We start from the raw sequence: 24,798 nt of genomic DNA, 5'->3' as shown, positions 1-24,798 counted from the left end.
TTTTCTGTGGGCAGCAAAGCTAAATCCGAGCATTAGACTTAGAAAGATTGACCTTTGAATGTGATAAATGCTTCACTAGCTGAGTATTTAGGTTTGGGTGAAACTTCCATTCCATTGGTTGAGCATGGAAAATTAGTTTATAGAAAAATTGTTTTCAAACCGCGATCGGCCCTCAGTAGGCACTATAAACCAGCTGCCTCAAAATAGCTACGCGGAGAGGAGATGATTTAAAACCGCTCCGTCTAATACCGCAATTGAGTAATGAAAGAGTTAGTTTTGCTAGCCTCGGTTAAGAAAATTAATAAATAACTCATTTATTGTTGAATAAAAACTTGATGCATTTCGTATTCAAGAAAATCAACATCAGGAGTGCAAATAAGGGGTTTTCAAGGGTGACGCCTAATGTCAGTAGTGAATAATTTCGATACCTTTTTTTATGTCACCTTTGGCATGTGTCAAGTAAGCAGATGTACAGTTTTAGAACAATCGGACAACGCGTTAAAATTATTGAAACTTATTATGAAAATGGTCGATCTTTAAGAACGATATATCGCAAAATTCATTTTTTGTTTTTTAGAAATGATCGTCCGAATGAGTCGACCATTCAAATGTTAGTGAAAAATTTTCAAGAAACTGCCTCTGTCGAGGATACAAAAAGTACTGGCAGACCAAAAACTGGAGGTTATGTTGAGAATGCTGCTGTATCGCAAAGTGTTGCTGAACAACCTTTAACATCAATGCCTCGACGTTCTCAATAATTAGGCATTCATGAATAGACAGTTTGGCCGATTTTACTTCATGGCAGATATTTAAGTGATGTCATTTTTCACATATAAAATGTTTGAGACCCGTATTTTGAATAAAAATAGTGAAACATGAATCTGAATGTTTACACATTTTATTAAAAAAAAAAAGCATCTAGGCGCGTCTGAAAGTAGCTTTACGCCTTAAAAGTCTTTAACTTCAAAAATGTCTTCCCTTCAAAATTCAATAACTACAACTGAGCTGCTATTGCAAAATTTATTTCATATTTGAAATCAGCGAGGCAAATACGAGTACAATAAAACTTCATGTAAAAATCCACGTATAAAAGTGCAATTGTTTTTGAACACAAAAAAGCTAAAAAAAAGTCACTTAGCAATAATTTAGAATATTTTGTTTATTTATTTCTATCCCTAAGTCTTCAGAAAACTACATTTTCGGGACCTTTTCATTAACTAAATATGCCCGCCCCAAAATTAGGTAATCTCCTTTATATACTTGTAAGATGTACATATTTTTCTCGAGGGGCAAATTTAATCACTCAAAGAACCACGATTCAACACCGTTCGCCCGATATTCAGTTATACGTTACCGAAACGACCCGGATTTGTATTCAGCCAATTTCAAGTTTATTTGGAAAATCAGTTTAGAATTTTTCCTGACAAGAAGCCACTACTTGGTCTAATTCGCATGCTAATATGATCGGTCCGGCCTTTCCAAGCTCATAGTGTATTGAAATAGTTTCATATGTGTATTTTAAGATGTCAATACACAAATTTATTACAAAATTTAGAACTTTCCATTCGATGAATCAAACCTACACATTTAAGTTCTAGGAATCCACTATTATAGCTTAATTAGCAAAGAATTCTTTACTGCCGATTTACTTACAACTACTTTATGTACAAATTCATATATATGTACTTAGATGCTTTTTTATGATCAAAATAGAGCTGCTTTAAAATCATAGTTACTAGATTTACTGATTTTTTAATTTAAAACGCAAAAATAAATGGTTTAGCGCCAGAGCCTTTTTAGTGTTTTTTTTCTGAACTTTGAGTGCCTTTTTCAGTGCAATGCTTTTAAACCAAAATTCATAACCGTACGTCCTATTCAAGGTGGTGGCATCCGAGCAACAAAATGTTTTCAGTTGTTAAGGGAAAGATAATAGAAGAATGGAATGAATGGCAAATAGATAAAATTAGTTTGTCAACAACAAACTTCCGTCATTCCGCTTTACTAGCATTTCTAAACTAAAAACGAAATGAAGAAGAAGCAATCAACTACTCTCATCCCAACACTTCTATAGACACGCCTTGATACTGCTTTACTTTCTACTTTTATGAAATACCATCTTGTTATACAAAAATAATTTTCTGATTTTAAAAACTTAGTACTATTGAAGTGGAAAACGTTTTTTTTCCACTTTTGGTACTTTTTGAAACTCGAAAGCTGGCAAATAGCTGCGAAAAATCCGAAGTGATTCGCGAAATGCTAAGGTATAATTAGGCGCGAAAATATATAAAAATGTTTAACTTACATAAAGATACGTTTAAATAAATTAATATCGAATCAAAATGGCTTTAATAGTAGATACAATAGTAATTTTGAAAATTGTTGCAAAAAAAAAATATTATTTAAATAAATGCCTTCGCGAATGCTTTAGCAGTCTCAAATGATGGCAATGTCGAAGGTATTAATCTTTACAGGTATGCATAAAATAGCTTTGCCGAATCATTACATTCGAGATTTTTTTTTTGCAAAAAATCAAATTCGTCTATGCCATCTCTTTCATATTTTTAAATCTTTTTGGTATTCATCGCCTGCACCACTTCTGCATTTTTTTATTATGAGTATCATTTTTTTATTTAATTTTCACACAGCAAATCACATTGTCCATCACTCAGTTATTATTTCATCATTATTAATTTATATTTCTCGCTTTTCACAATTATTTTCATTTGCATCTTTTCATATGCGCTACAGATGAGCTAGAATTCATTTCAAATGGTTGAAGCAGTGCCGAATTTTACTTTCATTGATAATTAAGGGAAATAAGCGTGGATCGACTTTGATACATTTAAATAGTTAACCATATATGTATTGGGACATAAAATACCGTTATTTTTTAAATAGTAAGCTTTATGCTTCGACGACATTTGCCGCGGCAAAAGAAAATCAGAATTCCCCTGTTCCGCATGCCAATGTATAATTAATTTTTTGCTTTTGTGTTTTCTTCTTAGGTTTCACATTTAAGCTGCGACGCAACCGTTCTTCCATTGTTACACCTTTTTCGATGTTTGGGTTGTCAATTATTGTTAGTTTAATCACACAAATTTTGTCAACATTTCTCTTTCATATTTTAAATATTGTTTAAACACACGTAATATTTTTTTTTAATTTTATTTCGATCATTTTTATTTGGCACTATGAACTTAATATGGATCTATGCATGCAAGTAAATCATTTCGAAATACTGTTTTACGTTTCGCAAGTGCTAGTTTGCGCCAAAATTTAATATGAAGTAATTTAAAATACTAAATGAGTATAAAGCAAGGCGAATCTATTAAAGGTGGTGTTGGTAAATCAGCTCATTTTTTTTTCTTTCGCCGTGTCCATGTGGCTGTATGTCTGCGAATGAAACAAGGCGAGTTCATTATTTGTATTTTAGTTTGCCAATACTTTGCTTTGACAAAGAAACGTACAGAACATTGTTGTTGGTCTAATGCCACCACCTTTAATGAATGCGCCTTGAGTAATAAGAATTTGTACATCTACTCAGGTAGCTTGAAGAAATAGAATGGCTATTCTAACTTTTTATTTCTGCAGTGAAATTTCGCAACTCGAACCAATTAAGTTTCTTTAGGTCGTCAATTTCAAAATTGAAACGTCTACAATTGTGACACATCAATAACACGCCATCAACCTGTTCTTCTTAACCCATTACTGCCTATTGTGTATTAAATGTACATATGGAACAGTGTTTACGATAAATGTAATATCTCATAATTAGTAAAATACTTAACCGACGTAAATGGGCAGAGTAAATTTCATTGAAACTTTTTAGTTACTACATTGCTAGAAAAATCAGATAGTTAATAATGAAAAAAAAAACGAGCGCGACTGGTTGTTCTCATAGCCAAAAGCGGGATATTTTCAAAGTGCAAAAAGAAATAATTGTACACAAATTCATTACAACTTAGTAATATGTAGACTTAAATTAGTAATTTGAGTATTAAATTTGGGTAGTTTCAGGATTTTAAGTGTTAAAGTACCTAACAGAGCTGGGCCGTAATGATTCCTTTTGGAATGAAATTACTCTCAATTACAAATTATAATGAAATTATAATTATAATCGATAATAAACGGTGACACAATAGAAGAATTGATTACTTTTTCAATTCCATAGAAGTAATTTCAAAAGATTTTTTTTTTTCAATTCCATCATGAGGTAGTGTATTTTTTTTTCTTTTTTTTTTTAGAATTAGTTATGTGTTACTGAAGTAATTTTTTTCCAAATATACTTTGAATATCCTGTATAAATTTGCTTGTAATATTGATAATAAATTGGGCGGTGGGATGTACACGTATAAGTAGGCAGTAGTGGGTTAAATAAAAAAAATCGCTGATTACGCAATGTTTCTATTACTCGCAAACTTTTTTGAAATTGCATAACATTGGAGAAGCAAATTTCAAAATTGAACTGCAAGTAGCTAATTTTAAAATTTTCTAATATTATTTCAATTGGAAATTTCTTATATTGCATTAAATAACTGCGTAGAATCAAATTTTACTTTTACTATATTATATATAAATCATTACGATTTGTCATATATTCACGTTTAATTCTAAGAATTTTAAAATTTCTCTGCTGTACTATAGAAATAATAGATTAACAATAATAGAAGAAACACAAAACCCGCAAAAACAAAATCACAAAAAAAAAAACAACAAAAATTAAAAAAACAAAACTTAATTAAATTTTTACTTAACAAAAGTTAAAAAAACAATTAAAAAACACAACAAAAAATAAAAAACAACACACATTTAAAAGGAATATTAAAAATAAAAAAATATTCAAACAATATTAAAAAGTTAAAAAAAAATTTAATTACAATTTGTGACATATAAAAATTGTGGGTTATTGGCGTTTGATTCTAAGAGTTTTAAAATTTCTCTGCTGTACTATGGAAAAATAGTTCACCGCAAACTGCGTATACATTTATAGAAACACAAGAACCGCCAGTCAAAAAATACAATGAAGAAAATTTTTTTTTTACAATACAATAATTAAAACAAGAAGGAAAAAAAATTGTAATAAAAAAATTACAATAATAAAAATAAATTATTAAAATAAAAAAAAAACAAATTCCAAAACTTAAAACAATGATAAAAATTAAAAAAATACAAAAAAAAACAATTACAAAGAATTTTAAAAATTCTCTGCTGTATTATAGAAAAATAGTTCTCTGAAAACTACGCATGCATTTATAAAAAACAGCCAAATTACAAAAAAAAAATACATTCCACAAATTATAAAAAACATTACATTCCAAAAATTACAAAAATAAAATAAATAACAAAATCACTAAAAATTTAACAAAAATTAAAAAAAAGCATACAAAATTACACAAAAAAAACCCATTAAAATTAAACAAACAATTACAAAACCCTAAAATTGAATAAAAAAAAGAATTAAAAACAAATTTTTAAGTAATAAAAAAAACTTACAACAAAAATAAAAAAATAAAAATTTGAAAAAATAATTATTAAAAAACAATTAAGAAAACTGTGTTCCAGCCACTATGTCGCTAATTGCTAAATGTTAAATTAGAGGTGCCATAGCATAATGCCATAATTTTAACCGTAGTCATAATCATAACGATTTTTACTGTCATTTATTATTGGTGCCATAGCCAAAAACAGCTGATGTTTACATAAATTTTCATTTATTTGTTCATTTCGAAAATGCAGAAATTAAAGGAAAGATGAGCAGTGACGAGGAAATCAACAATCAGCTGTTTATGGTTACGGCGAAAAACCAAAATTCAACTGGTCTGTACAGTTACGATTATGACTATGACGATCAGCAGATTTATGTGGTCATGGCTATGGCCCCCCTAATTTAATCTTAAGTCTCTAAACGATTAAATGAGCCTAACAATAGGCAACACCTCTCATATGTACAGACTTTTGGTCGCATTTTTTACTTTGCATAATAAACTTTAACTGCATGAAATACCTAAAAGTGTGCAACCGGATCACTTAGATGTAATTTGTTATAAAAACTTCACCAAATCTTCGGTTAAAATTAATAGCATTTCGAAATCATTAAAAGCAAGATTTGAAGGAAAGTTGAATAAACTAACTGTAATATCCTGTAAGGTTAAATTTCTTATGAAAAGCAGACACTAACTGCAAGTTGCAAGTGAAGTACAGATTAGCGATAAAAACCCCAAATTAGATCGCTAGCTACAAACTCTGGAACTCACTCACTAATTGTTACAACTTTTTTTGGTTACAACCGAACGACTTTCGAGAAATCAACACTTCCCAACACAGTTTTCCATACTTTCGTTATATCTTACTAAAATACTCATACACATTTATAATTTTTTTTAATAATTCGAAATATTATATTAGTTTCATGATTATGAAAAATCACTACATTAGAACAGTTAAAACTGCAGTTCTAAGTTAGAAAAAATTTCGTATATTCATAACCTATAGGACAATAAATGTAATTAGTTTAAAGGATGCACTGATAACGCCAAGTCTAAATTTAATACTTTGCCAGCATAAAAAGAATACTAATGTTATTGGTTTGTTCTAGGTAAAAGCTGATGTAAATTAATTATAAATAATAAAATTTTATAACTTCGATGATATATGTGCATGCATTTGTGCTCACATAATTAAGTCACTTTATTTTTTTACAATATTTTTTATACTCAAATTTTTAGGTTGATTTTTCATACAAAATTTGTAAGGTTTACAAATGAAAATTCCAAATTTTTCACAAAATTTATAAAAATTGAACTAATTCCAAAAATATTTTAAAGGACTTCTCAAATTTTTTATCAGCAGTTTTATGAACCCATTAAGTTTTTTGAAATTTGTTCTTTTTTTTTTAATTTTGTACAACACTTGAAACTTTGATTTATAAACTAACGAAGAAACCTTAGCCTAGAAAATATTGCGCATATTGTAAAAAGATACGGAGGCTTAATTGTGTGAACACAAGTGTATGTGCTAACTGTACAATTATTCTCTGAAAAGTTACTGAAATTGTCCATAACTAAAAATGACAAATATTAATTGTATAGAAAAGATATTAAAACTGAATGGTGTAAATATTAAATTATATTACTTCATTAGTTTACGAACATATTTTAACTTACAGTTAATGCAAAAAAATATAGTGCGCTGAAAAAGGATCTTTAAAAAATGCTAAAAAAACGGTGTGATAGATATGAATATATATGAAATTTGTTTTTTATATTAAGTGCAAAATAATGGAAAGAAAACGTATTCTTATTGCTTCTTGATGAATTGCTTTGTTTTGTTTGCTTTTGGAAGTGTTGCACTATTTTTAAATTTTACTGAAATTAACTAGATCTAATTTCACTGATTTTTGTCACCTAAACTTATTCGCTAGTTGTACGAACAACACATTTTTTATATGGTATTTGTTACTTATAAGTTCATTTCAATTCGATTGTTTAATAAGGTTGTTTTTCGCCTTCCTTCATATTTCTCATCCGTCCAATACTTGGTTATTTGAGAACCTATTTATACACTTTTAATAAATAATTTGATTGAAGCAAATATAACTAAGTTTTTTTATACTGAATCCGTATGGTTTTTTGTTTTGCTTTTGTATCAAATAATCTCATTTAAGTGTGTGTTGTAACTACCGACACTTGACAATATGGGCATTCTGTCACCGAGCAGGCGCATGAGTCGCAAAGTATAAAATGATTGCATGGCTCTAAGGTGACCGTACGATTGTTCTCTTCACATTTCATGCATTTTTTTGCATTTTCCAAATATAATACTTTTTCTACATCTTCTAAATCTGTACGCAATTTAGACTGAAAATGAAATAATAAATTATTTAAAACGAAAAATAGGACGCTTATGGTTGCAATAAGATATTACCTGCAGTTGCTTTAGCTTTTGAATTGATAAATTGCGTAGTTCGGTGGACAAATGAAGCTGTGTTTGTGCCAAATCGTAACGCTCTTTCCATTCCAATGCCTCTTGTTTAGCTTTGTCACGTTGTAACTCGGTTAAGTTTAACTAAAAGCATATACGTAAGTGATAATCAATATATACATGTAATTCCAGTGGATAAATTAGTGTAAATTTCGTAGTGAAATGACAAGAATGCTTAGCCTGATATGCAATGTCTCTTAATGTTGTTAACCCAAAAAAGGGCCAAATGAATGTTATTCGCACATTCAGTGTCTCTTTGCATTCAGTGTCGCTTCTTTAACTAATTTTCCCAAAAATATTAGCAAGAATAATTTTAAGAATCCCACTACTTGTATACATTAACAACCGTACCTTTCTAGCGGTCTCATCAATTCGATTTGTCAGCTTTAGGATTTGTGAATTTTTTGTCATTAATTCGGTCGATAAACGATTAACATCCGAATTGTTTTGATTTTGTAATGATTGCAATGAAAATGCATTTTTAGTGGTAGTCAAAGTGTTGTCAAATAAAATATTTCCAACAGAACTGCTGTTGATGTCATCACGTATTGAGTTTAATTCAGATATTCTATAACATAAAGTGAAAATTTAAGTTAACTTCAATTTAGTAGAATTGTTAGCTTACCTAACGGAGGGGCTTATTGATAAACCATCGGCAAAACCTGGAGATATGATTCGTGATGGAAAGAACAAGCTGCTACTATCATTTTGAGTGGCCGCTGAGAGAGAATTACTTAATTTATTTGTATTGGAACCGCTATAGTTAAATGCATCGGACACGCTGAATAAATTACTGTGACTGGTTGGGCTGTACGTGAGCGAGTTGCTTGGAATGTTGACGGAAAAGCCGGCAGAATTAAAATCTGTAAAATACATAAAAAAATTTATTTAAGTTTTGCATCACATCAAAAACATTAATTTGCGAAAAACTTACACTCACCGTTCATTGAGTTATTCAATGTGGAATTAGGAATGTTAATTGGCGCCGAGGAACGTGATAATAAACTTGTGTTGGCCAAACTAGCTGAGAGCGCGTTTTCGCGCAGTTCATCAATAGGACAAGCTGCACCAAAAAAAAACAAAGAAACGTTGTGAATTGTGAGTAGAACATAGAATCGAAAACAAAATTAGCTATTAATTATATACGGAAGTATTTATTTATATATTTAAATTATTGAAGTACATTTATGTATTTATACACATTTTTGTGGATGATATCGTGCATTTTGTATATATAAAACATATGTTTTATATGAAGAAAAAGTTCAACACCATAAGCAAAAAAAATTTACCTATTTTTGAAACATTTCAAACTTTCACTTCATAATACTAAATAGCTAATTAGCTATAAAACTGCATACACAAAAGTTTTCTAAAAAAAAACCCTTTAAAAAGGAAATGTTAAAGGATCTTTCTGAATTTAGTACAAAGTTTAGAACTTAGACTTTTAAGAATGAGCGATTTTTTTAGAATGGACGAATGTCAAAATACAGCTAAAGTTGAAAGTCGATGACTGGCTGTTAACAAGCTCAACATTTTGGGGGTCAGCTTTGACAGTTTGTTCACCTTTTCAGCGCAAACAATCGCAATTGGCACTAAAGTCCAAAGCAGCAGCAAGATCCTTGCACTTGGAAAAGACAAGAAAATGGTTGCTAACGCCATTTAAAGCAATTGGCCGGCCGGTACTGAATTTAGCTCGTCTGGTCATCTGGCACCAGTGATAGCTGGTACTTCATCGGAGCCAGAGCGTTTGCATTCATTCGAACTGCATGACCCGCCAACGAAGCCGCTGGATCTTTATTCGCTGCACTATGTCTATGTCATCGAAAAGCTCATACAGCTCACTGTTCCATCGTTATCGGAGGCCAACCAGCGAAGAGCGTCAGTTGCATCATGAGACCCTCGTAACTTTGGCTCCTTCTTATCCAGAATCGACCCCGACATGTTCAATATTTATCCGGCATGTGAAGGTACACCGCACAATACTAACCACCTTTTCACATGTCCTCTCAAACCCACTCACCTAACACCCCTCTCCCTGTGAACCTAACCTGTCGAAACAGCACATTTCCTGGGCCTACCGTTAGATGAGTTAGACGATGACGATCGGTGACTACGCCGCCATGGCAGGGCCAAGTGAACTGCTACAACAACATGGCATGAAATTATCATTCATAAATTGCAAAATACTAAGTATGCAACGGCACAACTCGTCGTAAATAATTCACAGCAAAGTAAAATTGCAATCAATGAACTTACGCTCCACATGTGCGAAAGCGCAAAAAACGCTGCGTGGACAGTAACCAGCTTGTTGTACGTCATTACATTTAGTTGACTTGTAGATTTCCGGATGAAATTGTTGCTCGGTACGTGTGTGACAATATTGACAATTGTCTCCAGCCTCACAGTTACCAGGCTCACCCCATTCTTCGCCGTGCTTGACATTTGGGCACGGAGTGGATCTGCATATAAAATTAATTATTAATAGCTAATTGCTATACACACATATTAATCTACTCACTATTCCTTCAACAGGTCTTACCTATATTTAAATTTGCGTGGACTTCGTCGTTTATCCTTGCTATTGTGATATTGTGGGCATGCGTAACCTTGTCGGCAAAGACGAGGTGGACGTTTACATGGCTCAGTTTTGTAATTTGTCAAAACATAATTAGTATCCTGCCACTTTGGATCTTCATTCATTAGATTGCGTTCCTTATCCAAAGCATTTTGTACATTCGTACCGTCGAGCGCAAGCTCTGCATTTTGCAATGATTCCAATTCTTTAATATCATAGACTGGCGGACGTTGATCCTGAATGCCATGTGCAAAAGCACAATGATGCCCATTTTTAACACAATATCCACGACTATCCGTGTCGTGTACACACATACATGTTTTATAGTAACGTAAATGGTAACGACGCTCAGTATCACCAGCGGTGCGATGAAGAAATGGGCAACTATGTAAAGAAAATTAAATATTGCATTAAAGATGCTAATATAGACAGGTTAATTAAGAACGCGTTATATTTGTAAAACTATATATTTTAGCCTACTTTCTAGGAGCGGTCGCCCCTCGTCAGGCAGTGACAAACCTCCGAGTGTTTTTCTGCCATGAAAAAGCTCCTCATAAACATTAAAAATTTGCCGTTCGGAGCCGGCATAAAACGTGGTACATAAATTGTTTGTTGCTTTTAATTATCTCTATATATATAAACAAAATAACTTAATTTTTAAGTGACTTAAAAAAATTTTAACTTTGAGTGAGACCTCAAAATGCATTTTAAAGCGTGGATTTTATAATTTTTGTACACCACTTCAAACGCAATACAAATATTATTTTATATTCATTGCAAGTTCATATGTATATTTCGAATTTCATTGTTTATTGACATCCTACTATTACATCCCTCCCACGCACACGCCTATGCCTATATTTATTTACATTTGAAAACTGTATCGGGTTCGCTTCTCCGGTAGCCGCAACGGGGTGGAAAACACCGAAATTCCCGTAATAAACATAAGTGAGAATAAGTGAGACAAAGACAAAAAGAGTGTATGAGTGATACAGAACCAATGAAATAGAAGAAAACATAAACAAATTTGCATTGAAAACACAAAATTGAGGTAAAACACAACAAAAATAAAACAAAGAAAAACAAACATATAAGCAATTGCCGATAATGACGAAAGCAAAGCAAATGTTAGGGATATCTACTAAGGTGTTGGGATATAATGGAAACGCAATTTCTTTTTCAATGAAGAGGTGGAGGAGAAGGATAACAACGTATGTTATTCCTGTTGTTTGTCACTGGTTGCAGACCCTCGTTTGCATTCGCAATACACCAAAGTAAAAGAAAAAAAAATACTCACTCGTCACCATCAGGACATATCCCTGTAGTTTCATCATATTTAGTGCAATAATTGTCTGCACTATAATTAAAAGTACCGTCACGTTTGCGGACAGGACGACGACGGCGTTGATTTTGAAAATGCCAATTAAAACATACGAATGGCCTATGTTGGTTACATTTGTGCTGAAGAAAAGACTGACACTGTTCGACACGAAATTCCTTTAAGTACCTAGAAAACACCACAACACACCAACCATTAAGTAAACATTTAATAAAACATCTCCCTATATTACTGTTCACTAAAAATCACAATTTTTCTAATTATGTTTTATTTACGTGTAATGATTTGGTTTTTCTTGTTGTGTAGAAAGCTGCAATTTGCCTGCTTCATTCGCCATTTTGTCACTTTTAAAATGCGCAAAGCGTAGAAGACAAAATTGAAGCGGAGCAAAAATCGCCATAAATATGGCAATTCGATTAATGTTGCCACAGTTTTCGAACATTTGTACTCTTTCGAAAATTTTATGAAATAACGTAGAGACGTAAAGGAGATTTATGTTTGGGGTACATAATAAAATAAATAAAGCAAATAATCGGTGCTATTCTGACGTCGCGAATTCGCAGTGTTGGTGCCTGTTCGCAATTTTCCTGCGATGAATTCGCAATTACAATTAACACTTTTTATATTTGGTATTTGTGTTTTACTATTATCTCTTATAAAATGGGACTGTGACAACTATTTTCTATTAGCTTTTCGACATTAAATATTTGTTTTTTTTTTTTAATGTAAAGTTTTCATACTTTGACACTTTCACTATGACGCTTTCAAATCGCTATCAAAGGTGGAAAATTCAATGTTCGCAAAATACGTAACGTACGATTAGCAGTAGGTGCGCTTTGGATGAACTGAAAACGAAATTGTTGCCTTATGAGGTGGTATGCGTTATGTGTTTTCTTTTCTCGCAATTCATTCCGCCTTGTCTTAAATGTTCGTTATCTTTTCTCAGCATATTCATAGAGTAAAGTTGTCTTTACTTAAACTGTAGCATTTTCTACCCTTAAATAAAGCGAGAAAAAGCGTTATTCAGCTGAGTTTAGTTTACGAAAACTTTAATTCATATCAAAATTCAACTAAAACGTTCTATTTCATTATATGCAATGTATGTATATAAATTAAATAAATTAAAGATTCGATTTGGGGAAGTGTTCTACTTTCTCGTTCTGTTTTCACAAGGACGGGATGTAATGAGGGGGCATTTTTATGAAGAAAAGAAAATACTATTATTTCATTTTCAAAAATTGAGCATAGCGAGTACGTGTACTACACTGCACAGCGTTTTTGCAAATGGTTTTAACCAAACGGGAAAGTAGGCGAGATATGAACATGATCTGAAACTTTTTTTTAATCATTTTTTTTTTCTTAAAAAACAAGAAAACGGAAATTTCCGGGATTTCACTAATTCAACATTCAGACCTATGAACAAACAGTCAGACATGAATATAAAATTTCGCTATTTTGAACGTATATTAATAGCCTATTGATATGTGGGGGACGTAAAAAACCTTATATGTACTTTTACCTCATTAAATATTTTTTCTTTGTATTCAAGACGAAATTTTTTGATTGCACAATAAGTTGTATAATATATATATAAGTTGTTAAATGCACAATTGAGAGAACACGTCCTTTGACTCTTGCAATCCTGCCCACCACCAACCAAAAATTTAATGTTATGTTAGTAAAAATAATAATACTGTATATAGTATAGTGCATAAAGTTTTTCAAACTCATTGTCTCGCAATATAAATTTTATATTTGCATGTAAAGTATTTCGAATTATTTGGTAGGTATACAAAAGATTGGTTCATATATTCGATTAATACTGTTTCGGGTGGGTGATGAAAACAGCTGTTGAAATACGATGACCGGAAACAGGTCGTGAAATTTTTCTTGTAATTTTAAGGATATGTGTTAGTATTTAATTATTGAATAAACCCGGTTGTATAGTAATAAATATACCTTAATGGCGAGAGAATTTTGACGTCATGGCCAGTGAATTCCCTGAAATCGGACAGTTACCGAAATGTGTAAAAGACATTTCTAATTCTGGAGGATACATAAAATATTTGGCTGTGAGTAGCAAGTTTAATATGTATGCAAACTATGCAAGTTTAATTTTAAATACAATCTTTGTATTGACAGTCAATTGCCACAAAAGCGAAAACTAAGGAAGAAGTAGACTCTGTGCTGCAACACATTGTGGCTGTAATAGAATACGAATGTTCTGCAAAATCAAGAACTGGCGAAACGGGTGCAGCCAATCAGGTCGTCTTAAACACGGCATATCGCGCATACTACCAGCTTTTCCAGCAACACGCACTAACAGATGCACAATTGAATACTTTGCCTAAGCCAAATTTATTGTATTCCGAAGAATGTGGTTTTCAGCTGCTATACGCCATGTTATTGACTGATCAGAAAGCCAAGACAATTGATCCAGAGAAACTAATGGTTGAATCCAGCAAAGCACTAGGTGGTGCAGTTAACGAAGACTGCGGGAGCCTTTTACACATTCTCAGAGTGTTAAATTTATTGTTGGCGAAATTTCCTTCTCTGCAGGCAAACATTCCATTGCAGCAAATCTATCATTGCTTGCAAAGTAATCAATTCGGCATGCGTGAGGAGTCGATGAATCTTTTTACGAATTGTTGCCGGTCAACAACGTTCGCATTTGAAAATTTTCAAACAATTTTAGAGTTTTGGCCATGGTCAAACCGTTATAAATTTTACTTACTTAGCTGTATATTGAAAATGCATAACCTCAAGGATTTCCTGAATAGCGCACAACGCTGTACGGATGAGTTTTATGCGGGTGTACGCATAAGTTTGAGTCATAAAAGTGTTCTAGCTGCTAGTCAACATTTAGTAAAAGCGCTTAGCTCCCAAAACTCTGATGAACTGCTGCATATGTCTGCGAAGATACTAACACGTGGTTCATTAAAAGAAATCAAGAATTTCAATGCTCATTGGTTCGGACGCATAGAACAACGGGATAGATTATTTGAATTTCTACAAAAGCAGCCTGAAATAACCAATTTCCTTGAACAGACAATCGATGGCTCTGTCGAACAAAATTATTTTCGCTCAACACTAATATTTAGTATGTTTTCACGACAAATATTTCAAGTATCTAAGCTGCACTTTTTTAAAATCAGTACTGAACTTATAACGAACTGCTTTCAATTTGAAATGGAAACACAAATGTTGGTTTTTAAATTCATTGTGGACAACCTGGCCAGCTTTGCCATTGAAGATTGTCTGGAATTTACGTTGGCATTTATAAAGAAGCACAAGGGTGTAGAAAACGCACAGTATCGAAATGAAATTTTAGGCAAAATACCAGCTATAATTAATTATGTCGCCAAAGCTTTTAGCAAATTGCATGATGTTGAGGGTACCACTACGCTTGAGACTAGCATTCAGACGTTTTTCAAACAAGTACATCACCTAATTGAAGCGGACATTGGAAGCACAATGTACCAATCGAAAATATTTTCATTACGCCTATTAGACATTGTACTAAAGTCATTGTATGCAGAGCACTTGGAAAAGAATGCCAAAAATTGTTGCTTAGCACAAAATAAAAAACTTGGTTACTTTTTGGTCGAGCAACAAGTATTTGAAGCTGCTAAGGTAACTGCGGCGGTCTTCAAACTACTTGACGATCCACTGGGTTACGACGATGCTTTAGAATTGATTTTGGTGCTCTTGCAGCAAATAAATTTCAACGATGCTGCGGAAAGTGTGCGTTTGTGCAAGGAATTTAGCCGACGTTGTGCTGTAGATGAGTGTGTGCTAACCACACTCTATGCACGAGTGGTGTTGCATTGCAGTAAAAGCACAGGCAAAGACGAACCGCTTTTGGAATTGCTTGAATTTGCAGTAGGGCACTTGAAAAAAGAAATCGCAGAATTTCAAGAAGATCCACTGCTTGTTTGCAAGACACGCAATCATTTATTTAGCTACATCAACATCGTAGGAGAGGTGGTGCAAGGCAATATTTGTTTGTCAATGGAGAAGCAAAGTGAAATACTTGACCTGTTGGAAAGAGTACTGAATTTAGTTTTAGATTTTTTGAATGTGTGCAAAGCTGATCCAATGCAAGCGGCCCTTAATGCAGCGAGCTTCCAAGATATGGACGAGAGCCTAGAAATATTGGTGCGAAAAAGTGCATATAAAATGACAGACGACGGAGAATTTCGAAAATTTCTATTAATGTCATTTTGGCTGACATTAAAGGTGGGTATCATCACTTAATTATGTACATACATATTTATTTACGTAATTTGAAATATTCGTACTCTCCGTTTTGTAGGCTGCGTGTGACTTGGCAACAGAAATCGGCGTCCGGTATGTAACAAACGGTGGGTGCGATAAAACAGATTTCAAGATTCTGGGGCGGTGCTTAGATATAAATGTAGCTGTGCTGACTCGTTGCAGGCACAAAGGCGCCATTGAAGCAGCTGGCGTAAGCATTGGTTGGTACATGCCTACTTCTAATTAGGAGCATATTACAATTTTCTTTCTTTAACTAGGCAAGCTTACTAAAAGTATAACATCTAATTCATTGCCCACTTCAGCAGTTTACCTTTTGTTAGATAACTGCTTGCAGCTTTTATTCGATAATACCAAGCAGGTGAGCGTAACACGGCGTGGTGCTGGATACTCTCTTATGATGTTACATATCGTTAAAAGTGAACAGCAGCGCTCTAGACCCTTGTTAAAGCGTGTAGTGGAAAAATGTATTGGATTACTTAATAAATGTCGAGTAAACGACGCATCACATGCAGATAATTTCGATCGATTTGAGGCATTACTACTGCACTACCTCGGCGTATTAGTGCGAGATACGGAGCTGCGCGATGCCACTTCTCATTACTATAATGAAATCCTATGGGTTACTTTGAAACGCATTGAACACACTGAATGGACTGAATTCAATGCAGCGCTGCAGCTTTTTGGTGCGCTAATACCAAAAATTGTTGGTCAAACCCCAGCAAAAGACTTTGACAACGCAGCTGGAAATGAAAACAATGACGTTACATACGATGAAATAATACGAAAACTGCCAACAGCTTGTGATTACATTTTAAATTACTTTACAGTCAATAGCGATATAACCACCCGCACCATGGTACTGTTTCTGGGCTTTCTTTCCAAAGTAAAACACTTACCTAAGCAACCTGAGCCAATTCAACTCTCATTTTTGCAAAATATCCGCGAGTTAATGTGGCGTTTATTGGCTCATCGTTGTGAAAGCGTGCGCAAATTGGCAGCGTTGTGCTTTGCTCGTGCTCACGATTTTAGCCACGAATTGCCGCATGCGCTACTAAGTGTTTCAAATATACTTGATAACATAGCCGACGAGAATTTTTTTTTGGGTCTAGTTTTTACGCTTGCTGAAGGCATATTGCGCATTAAACATGAAAGTCTGCACACCAACGATAGGGCACAGAAAATATTCATGCAGCAGCTACGCATGTCATTGGCCAACTTGAAACTGACGCATCAATATAAACCTTACTCGTTATGTAAACTGCTAGACGTATTCTTAATGGTAGGCCTTGACAGTCAGATGATGGTTGTCCAAAAATTATTGGAAATATCTGTCGAAAAAGATGCCATCGGCTATGAAGTGTATCAGGAACGAATAGCAAAGTTTGTATGCGAAGCGTAAATAAAAAAATGGAGCTTGTCGTGATTTTTCATTTTTTCAAAATATTCCCATAAATTTCAATACAGTACAATAATAAATTTGACCACTTTGCTATTGTGCACGTAGAATAAAGGTGGCTCTTATCGAAAACTTTATTTTTTGGCGAATTTGGCAATTGAATGATGTCAGTAGCAAAGTAGCAGCAAATAGATGTCTGCACGTGTCAACGATGCGGCCACCGTAGCCGTTGCCGAATGTGTTGGTGCGTGACTACCATTCGGAATTCACAGAGAGAACGTAGATTCGAATCTCGGTGAAACACTAAAATTAAGAAAAACATTTTTCTAATAACTGTCGCCCCTCGGCAGGCAATGGCAAACCTCCGAGTGTATTTCTGCCATGAAAAAGTTACTCTTAAAAAATATCTACTATTCGGAGTCGGCTTGAAACTGTAGGTCCCTCCATTTGTGCAACAACATCTAGACGCACACCACAAATAGGAGGAGGAGGAGCTCGGCCAAACACCTCAAAAGGATGTACGCACCAATTACTATATGAAGGGGTTTTCAGTAAGAGCGTAAAATGGCCGTAATGCTCTTAAAGTAGCAGCAACAGAACGATTATTTTCATAAAAAATTTGCACGATTTGCAATCGTTGCTCAAGTGTGGAGCGTTCCATGATGAAATGTATACTAATGAAGTTTACAAATGACAAGCGAAAAATAAAAAATATTGCGTCGTTCGCCCTCCCTATCGGAAAAAAGTTGAAGCGCACCTATTGAACAACCCTTTATATACGTGTCAACGATTTATTCTATATTCTTGTCTACTCTAATGTACTGAAATTTGTGGAATGTTTGCTCACAAGGGAATCCACAATAAGGCCAAATAATTATACTATCTATGCATTTAAGACTAAAAATTAAATAGTTTAGAGGCTTTAGTTTTACATATTTATTATAAAAATTCGACTGTAATTAAGACTAAGTTGAAAAATAATGGATCAGACAAAATTTCAGTTTAAGGCATCATTTGAGCAGAATATGTTAAGTCAAAAATGTCAGATTTGCCTAGAAGCTGTAAGACAAAGTATTGAATAAATACCGATGTAAACAAACGTACATGTATAGAAATATTGTGTGTTACATATATACTCCGTTGTACAATTAAAGCACTAACACATATTGACAAATTTTTAATATTTATTTTTTAATAAATGCGGTCTTACGCATTTTCTCCGTATGAGAAAATGTTCTGTATTCGTTTTATGGAGAAAATGTGCAACATCATATGTAAAAAAAAATCAATGAGCATTTTGGATAATTTATTTCACTAAAATTGACTGGCGACATTTTCTTTTAGTATGGTTGAAAATATTGAAAGTTTGATGACAAATTGACGAATTTTCAAAATCCTGTGCTTAATATGGCCTTTGTTATAAAATGAACTTTATTTTCACGAAAAATTAATAGATAAACAAATAACAGTTAAAACTTATCAATGGGTTGGTTTTATAATTTTAATGAAACTCATTCGAAAGTGAATTACAGAGCCTGCCCGAATATGTGGTAGTGCTATAATTTTGCAACCGATATGTAAGGTATTTAAAAAGAGATACACATAAATATATGGATCTTGCGTTTTCATTATACAGGGTGATAGACCGAGTTTGTATAACGTAAAATTTTACTAAACTAATTAAGAGGAAATTTTACTATTTGGCTTAAAGACTGGCAAATGCTCTTTAAAATAAAACAATTATTAACATGATTCCCGGAGTAAAATATCACTAATTTAAACAAATTAAGTGAGGATAATTATTTGCCGCATTAAGTTTTGCTATTTATTGCTCTTCTGGCGGCATCTGCTACTAAATCAACTGAATCCTTCACTGTCTTGCTGTTGCTTCTGCTTCTCATGTACTTGCGACTGTGACATTTGTTGCAAGGTGTGGCTCAGTATGCTGCGCAAAATATGTGGCTTGCAGTATTCCTCTAACCACGGTATGACACCTGTTGTCAGCTGCTTAAAGTTATCCATAGGTATATGCTGGAATGTATCGAACATTTCGTCCATAATTGCCTGAAACTAAAAAAAATACGTACTTTTTTAAATATTGGGGATTTCTTCAATTATCAAATTATAATTGGTATTGATTTAATAAATAAACAATAACAAATTCAGCCCAGTATAGGTTTTAGTATTTATTAATTTGGTCCTCTGTAAAAACCTTGTATTTGCGAAATTATTTTGTTTCAACGTATCACTTTAAAATCATAGTTACATGAACCATGTGTGTAGTTTTTTCGGTTGGCTTCTTTAAATAAACCCACATTCGGAAAAAATCATTTTCAGTCGTTCCCACGACAGTCGAATCTACGTAACATGTATAGGGAATGTGTATGCTGCTGCTACAACAACAACCTTTAAAAAACTTAATTTACCAACAAACATAAAAATTTCATCATAGTTACATGAACCATGTGTGTAGTTTTTTCGGTTGGCTTCTTTAAATAAACCCACATTCGGAAAAAATCATTTTCAGTCGTTCCCACGACAGTCGAATCTACGTAACATGTATAGGGAATGTGTATGCTGCTGCTACAACAACAACCTTTAAAAAACTTAATTTACCAACAAACATAAAAATTTCATCATAGTTACATGAACCATGTGTGTAGTTTTTTCGGTTGGCTTCTTTAAATAAACCCACATTCGGAAAAAATCATTTTCAGTCGTTCCCACGACAGTCGAATCTACGTAACATGTATAGGGAATGTGTATGCTGCTGCTACAACAACAACCTTTAAAAAACTTAATTTACCAACAAACATAAAAATTTCCAAGTGAAAAAAAAAAAACGGTTGGCCTCCGCACGTTCTCCCGACAGTCGGTTCTAAGTTACTGGAACGATCTGGACTTTCTATATATCAGGCCAAGGACTGTCACTCCAGCACCACTCCCTGTACATGTATGGGGAATGTTTTTGCTGTTACAACAACAACTCTTGAAAACTAATTTACCAACAACCATAAAAAATCTCAAGCGAAAACAGCGATTCGCCTCCGTATCAACCGCGTAATGCTGCATAATAATGTTATGAATACCCCTAGGACTTATACCCAACTTTTACTACGACTTCTTATACCCGGGTACAGGTGTGGCCAGTAGCCTGTTTTACCCGTTTTTTCTCATTTTTTCTGAGAAACAAGTTATTTTTTTTAATGCAAAGCTGACTGTCTTACGAACATTTTAAGTAGTTATAAACATATATTTGTAGCCTGCTTCTAAGAATTGCGCGCATTCTAAGTTATTTCTAAAAAGTCAATCATTTCTATTGTTAGAATTTTTAGAATACAACCTTTTTCGCGCACTCTTAATTATTTAGAAGAAGACATTATATTGTACCCTTGCTAGAATTTGCTGACAAACAACATTTGATATAATCCTGGCAGGTAAGAAATGCTTCCAGAAACTTAAGGGTTGCAGCTATATAAACGGCAGTTTTGCGAGTTTATATTCATTGTAAAGCGTTCTTTTGAAGTGTGAAGTTGATTTATATTTGTGAAAATAACAAGTCAGAAAAAATTCAAAATATTACAACATGGATAGCAGAAGAAACATGGAATATTTGTCTTCGAATCAATATATGAGGTAAATACAAATAACTCAAATATAATTTCATAAATGGAATAAAAATTAATTATTTTTATATAGATTATCTGACGCTGAAAAAGAGCAGTACATACAAAACCTGTTTGACGAAAATTCAGATGATGAATTATTTGAATTTTCCGACCCTGAAGGGGATGTAGAAGACCTTGTTTACACAATTGACAATGCCCAGGTAGATGAGGCTGATTACGAAGAATCTGACAATGAATCCGATGCTGCAGATGATTCTGAGGAGATTAATTTGCGTGCAGCTGAATTCATAGCACGTGATGGTACCATATGGAGCTCACAGCCACGACTTGCACGCCAAACTAGACAACAAAATATTTTGCGACAGCGAAGTGGGCCCGCAAGATCAACTACTATGATGTCAATAGTCAATACATATAAATGTTTTATGACTCCGGAAATGGTGGATATTATAGTACGCTGCACCAACAAGAAAATAATAAATAAATATGTTTTTCCTTCAAAAAATGAGAAAAAACGAGAAAAAAAAGCTACTGGCCACACCTGTACCGGGGTATAAGAAGTCGTAGGTGTCAACTTTGAAAGCTTATATCTCCTCAATGCATGGACCTAGCATGACAAATAAGACACCAATCGACGTATATTTACTTCGTTTTCCTAGATCAAGTCAATATCTTTAGCGATTTAGGAGCTACATCACTCCAAAGTAGCTACTGGCCACACCTGTACTTGGGTATAAGTCCTAGGGATACTGCGTTAGTATACACCCAAGTTTATCTAACAAATTACACTAATCCCGTTTTTCTTTGCAGAAATCACTTTCCCTATTCAAACGTACCACTTGAAATTTCGCTTCATCAGTTAGACGTGCTTCCTCAGGCCCAGGATTAGCTTGCTGATGCTGCAACATATGCTCATAACTTTGTTGTATTATACGCAGAGCGGCCACTTCCTTTTGCAGTGCACCACTTTCTTCCTCTTGCTTTTTCTTTTGCAAATTGAGATAACCAATGTAATCGATGGACTTTTGCAATATAAGCGCTTTGCTTAATTTGTATCCAGACGCTGAGTCATTTTGTTGACATGTGGGCACTAACTCCTGAAGGCTATCATATCCCTTCTTAATGGCATCACGCCTTTTTTGCTCTGCTTGAGTGTGCGCTTCTCGACGTCTCTCTTTGTAGCTTAAAGTTGAAGAAGCGTGTGCCGAACTACTACGGCCATCACCGCTGTCATCATCTTCATCTGGAGGAGATGTAACGTGCAACATTTTAAATTTACCTATACAATATTTGGCTGAGCTTTCCTTTTCTACCACGATATATTTGCTTATAATGTCTAAGTGCGTGGACCGAATTTAAAAATTATTACACGCAAATGTAGTCACTATATCAGCCTTTTGATTTATATTACTTTTGATAAATTGAAATTAAGAATTAAAAGCAATATTTAACGTTAAAAATGCAGCTTTTTTGCATAAGCTTAAAAAAATGCCCTATTACAGACGCTTATTTCACATAAATACAAACACAGAAAAGTAACAAAATCACTTATAAATATTCTTTATTACATTAAGATTCGATTTAAAGCTATTTTTACTAAATGATAGTCCAAATTCTATTAAAACTCTATTATTACAAATGTTCTTCTAACCGTTTGTAATACCGTGCAGAATAAATTTGAGGAGCGAACTGTCAAACGGACGATGAGAGAGAGAAGAACAAAGCGAAATAAGAAAAACCCAGTCAACCAAAAGCGAACAATTCTTTTATTATTTATAGGGGCGCTTTTTTAGTTTCATATATACATAATATGACAAAAACAAATATTTTTACAAATACTGAAAATTTGGAATAAAAATCGCGCGATTTTTGATTTCAAATATACATATATATTACAAAAACAAAAATTTTTACAAATACAAATCCCGCGATTTTTATTCCAAATTTTCGCCTGCGGCGCTTTTTTGATTTCAAATATACATATATATTACAAAAACAAAAATTTTTACAAATACTGAAAATTTGGAATAAAAATCGCGCGATTTTTAGTACAAATTTTCGCCTGCGGCGCTTTTTTGATTTCAAATATACATATATATTACAAAAACAAAAATTTTTACAAATACAAATCCCGCGATTTTTATTCCAAATTTTCGCCTGCGGCGCTTTTTTGATTTCAAATATACATATATATTACAAAAACAAATATTTTTACAAATACTGAAAATTTGGAATAAAAATCGCGCGATTTTTAGTCCAAATTTTCGCCTGCGGCGCTTTTTTGATTTCAAATATACATGTATATAACAAAAACAAATATTTTTACAAAAAAAAAAATTTATAAATAGTGAAATAATGCAAAATCGGACAGTTTTTGACCTAAATTTTCGCCATCGGCAATCATAACTTTTACGATAAAACAACGTTTTCATAAGTGCTATGAAATATAAAACCTAAGTTAAATGCTTGTTGGGTTGACGACTGCTGTATACTCTTCTCTTCAACTGTATTTCAGTACAAACTGCAAATGCGGTCGGAAAAAACCTAATTTTTAAACTTCTCCTGGGGGTTCTATAGGGACACTAGGAGGTTGGGACTTTCACATTTATAATGGTGTGACCTTACTCTTTCTAATGGGCGGGTAGGGTGGTACCACGCCTCCTCCCCCTCCGCCCCCCCATTCAAATATATCGTGGTAGTAAAGGAAAGTTTTGCCCAATATTTTAATTTGTTTGGACCAACCTGTGTTATGAGCTGACGAATTTGGTGTGTGTGTGCTGTCTTCTCGACTCTCTTGCGTATTTGGATCCGCATCGTGGTCCATTGTCATAGAGTAGTCCTCTTGTGGGCGCGTATTATTACCTGTTGGTATTTCTTGTATAAGAGTAAGATTTACAAGCTACAAAAATTTACCAAACTCGCTTTGTGCGGAGCTAAGATTTTCCGTCATTTTTGTTAAACACACTCAAATTTTACTTTGCAATGCAAGCATAATCACCAACAATCGAAAATTAGAATTCACGTAAGCGAAAATACACAAAAACAAGTGAGCAGGAATGAATTTTTTGTGTGTTAATGTTGCCACTGTCTAAGAATTTTATCAATATAAATAATGCAGCAATAAAGCATCCCTACAAGAATTGGACGATGAGCACTCATTTTTACACTTTTTACTAATGCTTGTAATATCGATTATGTAAAATAATATATAAATTCTCTCAGTTCCTTGTCTCGAGACATCTATGGAGCACAATTCATCCATCCACCCCAGGTGACTCGATAGCAGCAGCTGATTTTTTTTTTTTGAGATTTGTGGGTTTGAATGTCAAACTGCTATGTTGCTTTGCTGATGTGTTGTTTGTTTGCTCACATTCTAATAGAAATTTTGGCATTCAACCCACCAATTTACAAAAACAAATACATATAAATATTGTTGCGCTACCGATGCAATCTTCTATAAATTCACCTTCTATAGGGGTAAGGCGTATCTATACAACATCACTAAAGTAACTGCTTTGTGTTTTGTTTTCTTACGATTTGCTATCTTGAATGTCAAATGACCTACTTCTATATTGTTGCTTTGTTTAAATTCTTATTG

General features: G+C 33.5%; 3 protein-coding genes across 8 annotated transcripts; 1 reads left to right on the top strand and 2 right to left on the bottom strand.

Annotated features, from left to right (window-relative positions):
- Positions 1–6,363: 6,363 nt before the first annotated feature.
- LOC128855151 (RING finger protein unkempt) lies at positions 6,364–12,277 on the bottom strand. 5 transcript variants are annotated; one of them, XM_054089838.1, is made up of 9 exons: positions 12,173–12,277; positions 11,856–12,065; positions 10,523–10,942; positions 10,240–10,442; positions 8,915–9,043; positions 8,606–8,843; positions 8,332–8,548; positions 7,924–8,064; positions 6,364–7,856 (listed from the first exon to the last, which is right to left on the bottom strand). In XM_054089838.1, the coding sequence occupies exons 1-9, from the start codon at positions 12,232–12,234 to the stop codon at positions 7,659–7,661; spliced, it is 1,818 nt and encodes a 605-aa protein (XP_053945813.1). In that variant the 5' UTR covers positions 12,235–12,277; the 3' UTR covers positions 6,364–7,658. The 5 variants fall into 5 exon arrangements, with proteins under 5 accessions (XP_053945813.1, XP_053945814.1, XP_053945815.1 ...); XM_054089839.1 differs by having other exon boundaries at positions 8,921–9,043; XM_054089840.1 differs by lacking the exon at positions 11,856–12,065 and having other exon boundaries at positions 12,173–12,251.
- Positions 12,278–13,737: 1,460 nt separating this feature from the next.
- LOC128855149 (uncharacterized) lies at positions 13,738–19,047 on the top strand. The gene is made up of 4 exons (XM_054089835.1): positions 13,738–13,969; positions 14,040–16,136; positions 16,213–16,375; positions 16,433–19,047. Exons 1-4 carry the CDS (start codon positions 13,883–13,885, stop codon positions 17,572–17,574), a joined length of 3,489 nt encoding a protein of 1,162 aa, XP_053945810.1. The 5' UTR covers positions 13,738–13,882; the 3' UTR covers positions 17,575–19,047.
- On the bottom strand, positions 18,493–24,272 carry LOC128855150 (max-like protein X). Of its 2 annotated transcripts, none has more exons than XM_054089836.1 (4): positions 24,114–24,272; positions 23,943–24,062; positions 22,037–22,443; positions 18,493–19,641 (listed from the first exon to the last, which is right to left on the bottom strand). In XM_054089836.1, the coding sequence occupies exons 1-4, from the start codon at positions 24,148–24,150 to the stop codon at positions 19,429–19,431; spliced, it is 777 nt and encodes a 258-aa protein (XP_053945811.1). In that variant the 5' UTR covers positions 24,151–24,272; the 3' UTR covers positions 18,493–19,428. The 2 variants fall into 2 exon arrangements, with proteins under 2 accessions (XP_053945811.1, XP_053945812.1); XM_054089837.1 differs by having other exon boundaries at positions 24,119–24,271.
- Between the last annotated feature and the right edge of the window lie 526 nt (positions 24,273–24,798).

This window comes from Anastrepha ludens, chromosome 2 (genome assembly GCF_028408465.1).
Source record: "Anastrepha ludens isolate Willacy chromosome 2, idAnaLude1.1, whole genome shotgun sequence".
In the NCBI taxonomy this organism is placed as follows: Eukaryota; Metazoa; Arthropoda; class Insecta; order Diptera; family Tephritidae; genus Anastrepha; species Anastrepha ludens.
This window is presented reverse-complemented; position numbering and strand designations above follow the sequence as displayed.

What these genes read in the sequence shown, in the direction of transcription:
- LOC128855150 (XM_054089836.1), bottom strand. Translation starts at nt 24,150, where the DNA reads ATGACGGAAAATCTTAGCTCCGCACAAAGCGAGTTTG. An exon ending in CTCCGCACAAAGCGAGTTTG is followed by an intron (nt 24,063 to 24,113) that starts GTAAATTTTTGT and finishes AAATACCAACAG; the next exon opens with GTAATAATACGCGCCCACAA. An exon ending in ATGAAGCGAAATTTCAAGTG is followed by an intron (nt 19,642 to 22,036) that starts GTACGTTTGAAT and finishes TATTTTTTTTAG; the next exon opens with TTTCAGGCAATTATGGACGA.
- LOC128855151 (XM_054089838.1), bottom strand. Translation starts at nt 12,234, where the DNA reads ATGGCGAATGAAGCAGGCAAATTGCAGCTTTCTACACAACAAGAAAAA. An exon ending in TCAATAAGCCCCTCCGTTAG is followed by an intron (nt 8,549 to 8,605) that starts GTAAGCTAACAA and finishes TTTATGTTATAG; the next exon opens with AATATCTGAATTAAACTCAA. An exon ending in AAAAGCTAAAGCAACTGCAG is followed by an intron (nt 7,857 to 7,923) that starts GTAATATCTTAT and finishes TTTCATTTTCAG; the next exon opens with TCTAAATTGCGTACAGATTT.
- LOC128855149 (XM_054089835.1), top strand. Translation starts at nt 13,883, where the DNA reads ATGGCCAGTGAATTCCCTGAAATCGGACAGTTACCGAAATGTGTAAAA. An exon ending in CATTTTGGCTGACATTAAAG is followed by an intron (nt 16,137 to 16,212) that starts GTGGGTATCATC and finishes TCCGTTTTGTAG; the next exon opens with GCTGCGTGTGACTTGGCAAC. An exon ending in AGCAGCTGGCGTAAGCATTG is followed by an intron (nt 16,376 to 16,432) that starts GTTGGTACATGC and finishes TTCTTTAACTAG; the next exon opens with GCAAGCTTACTAAAAGTATA.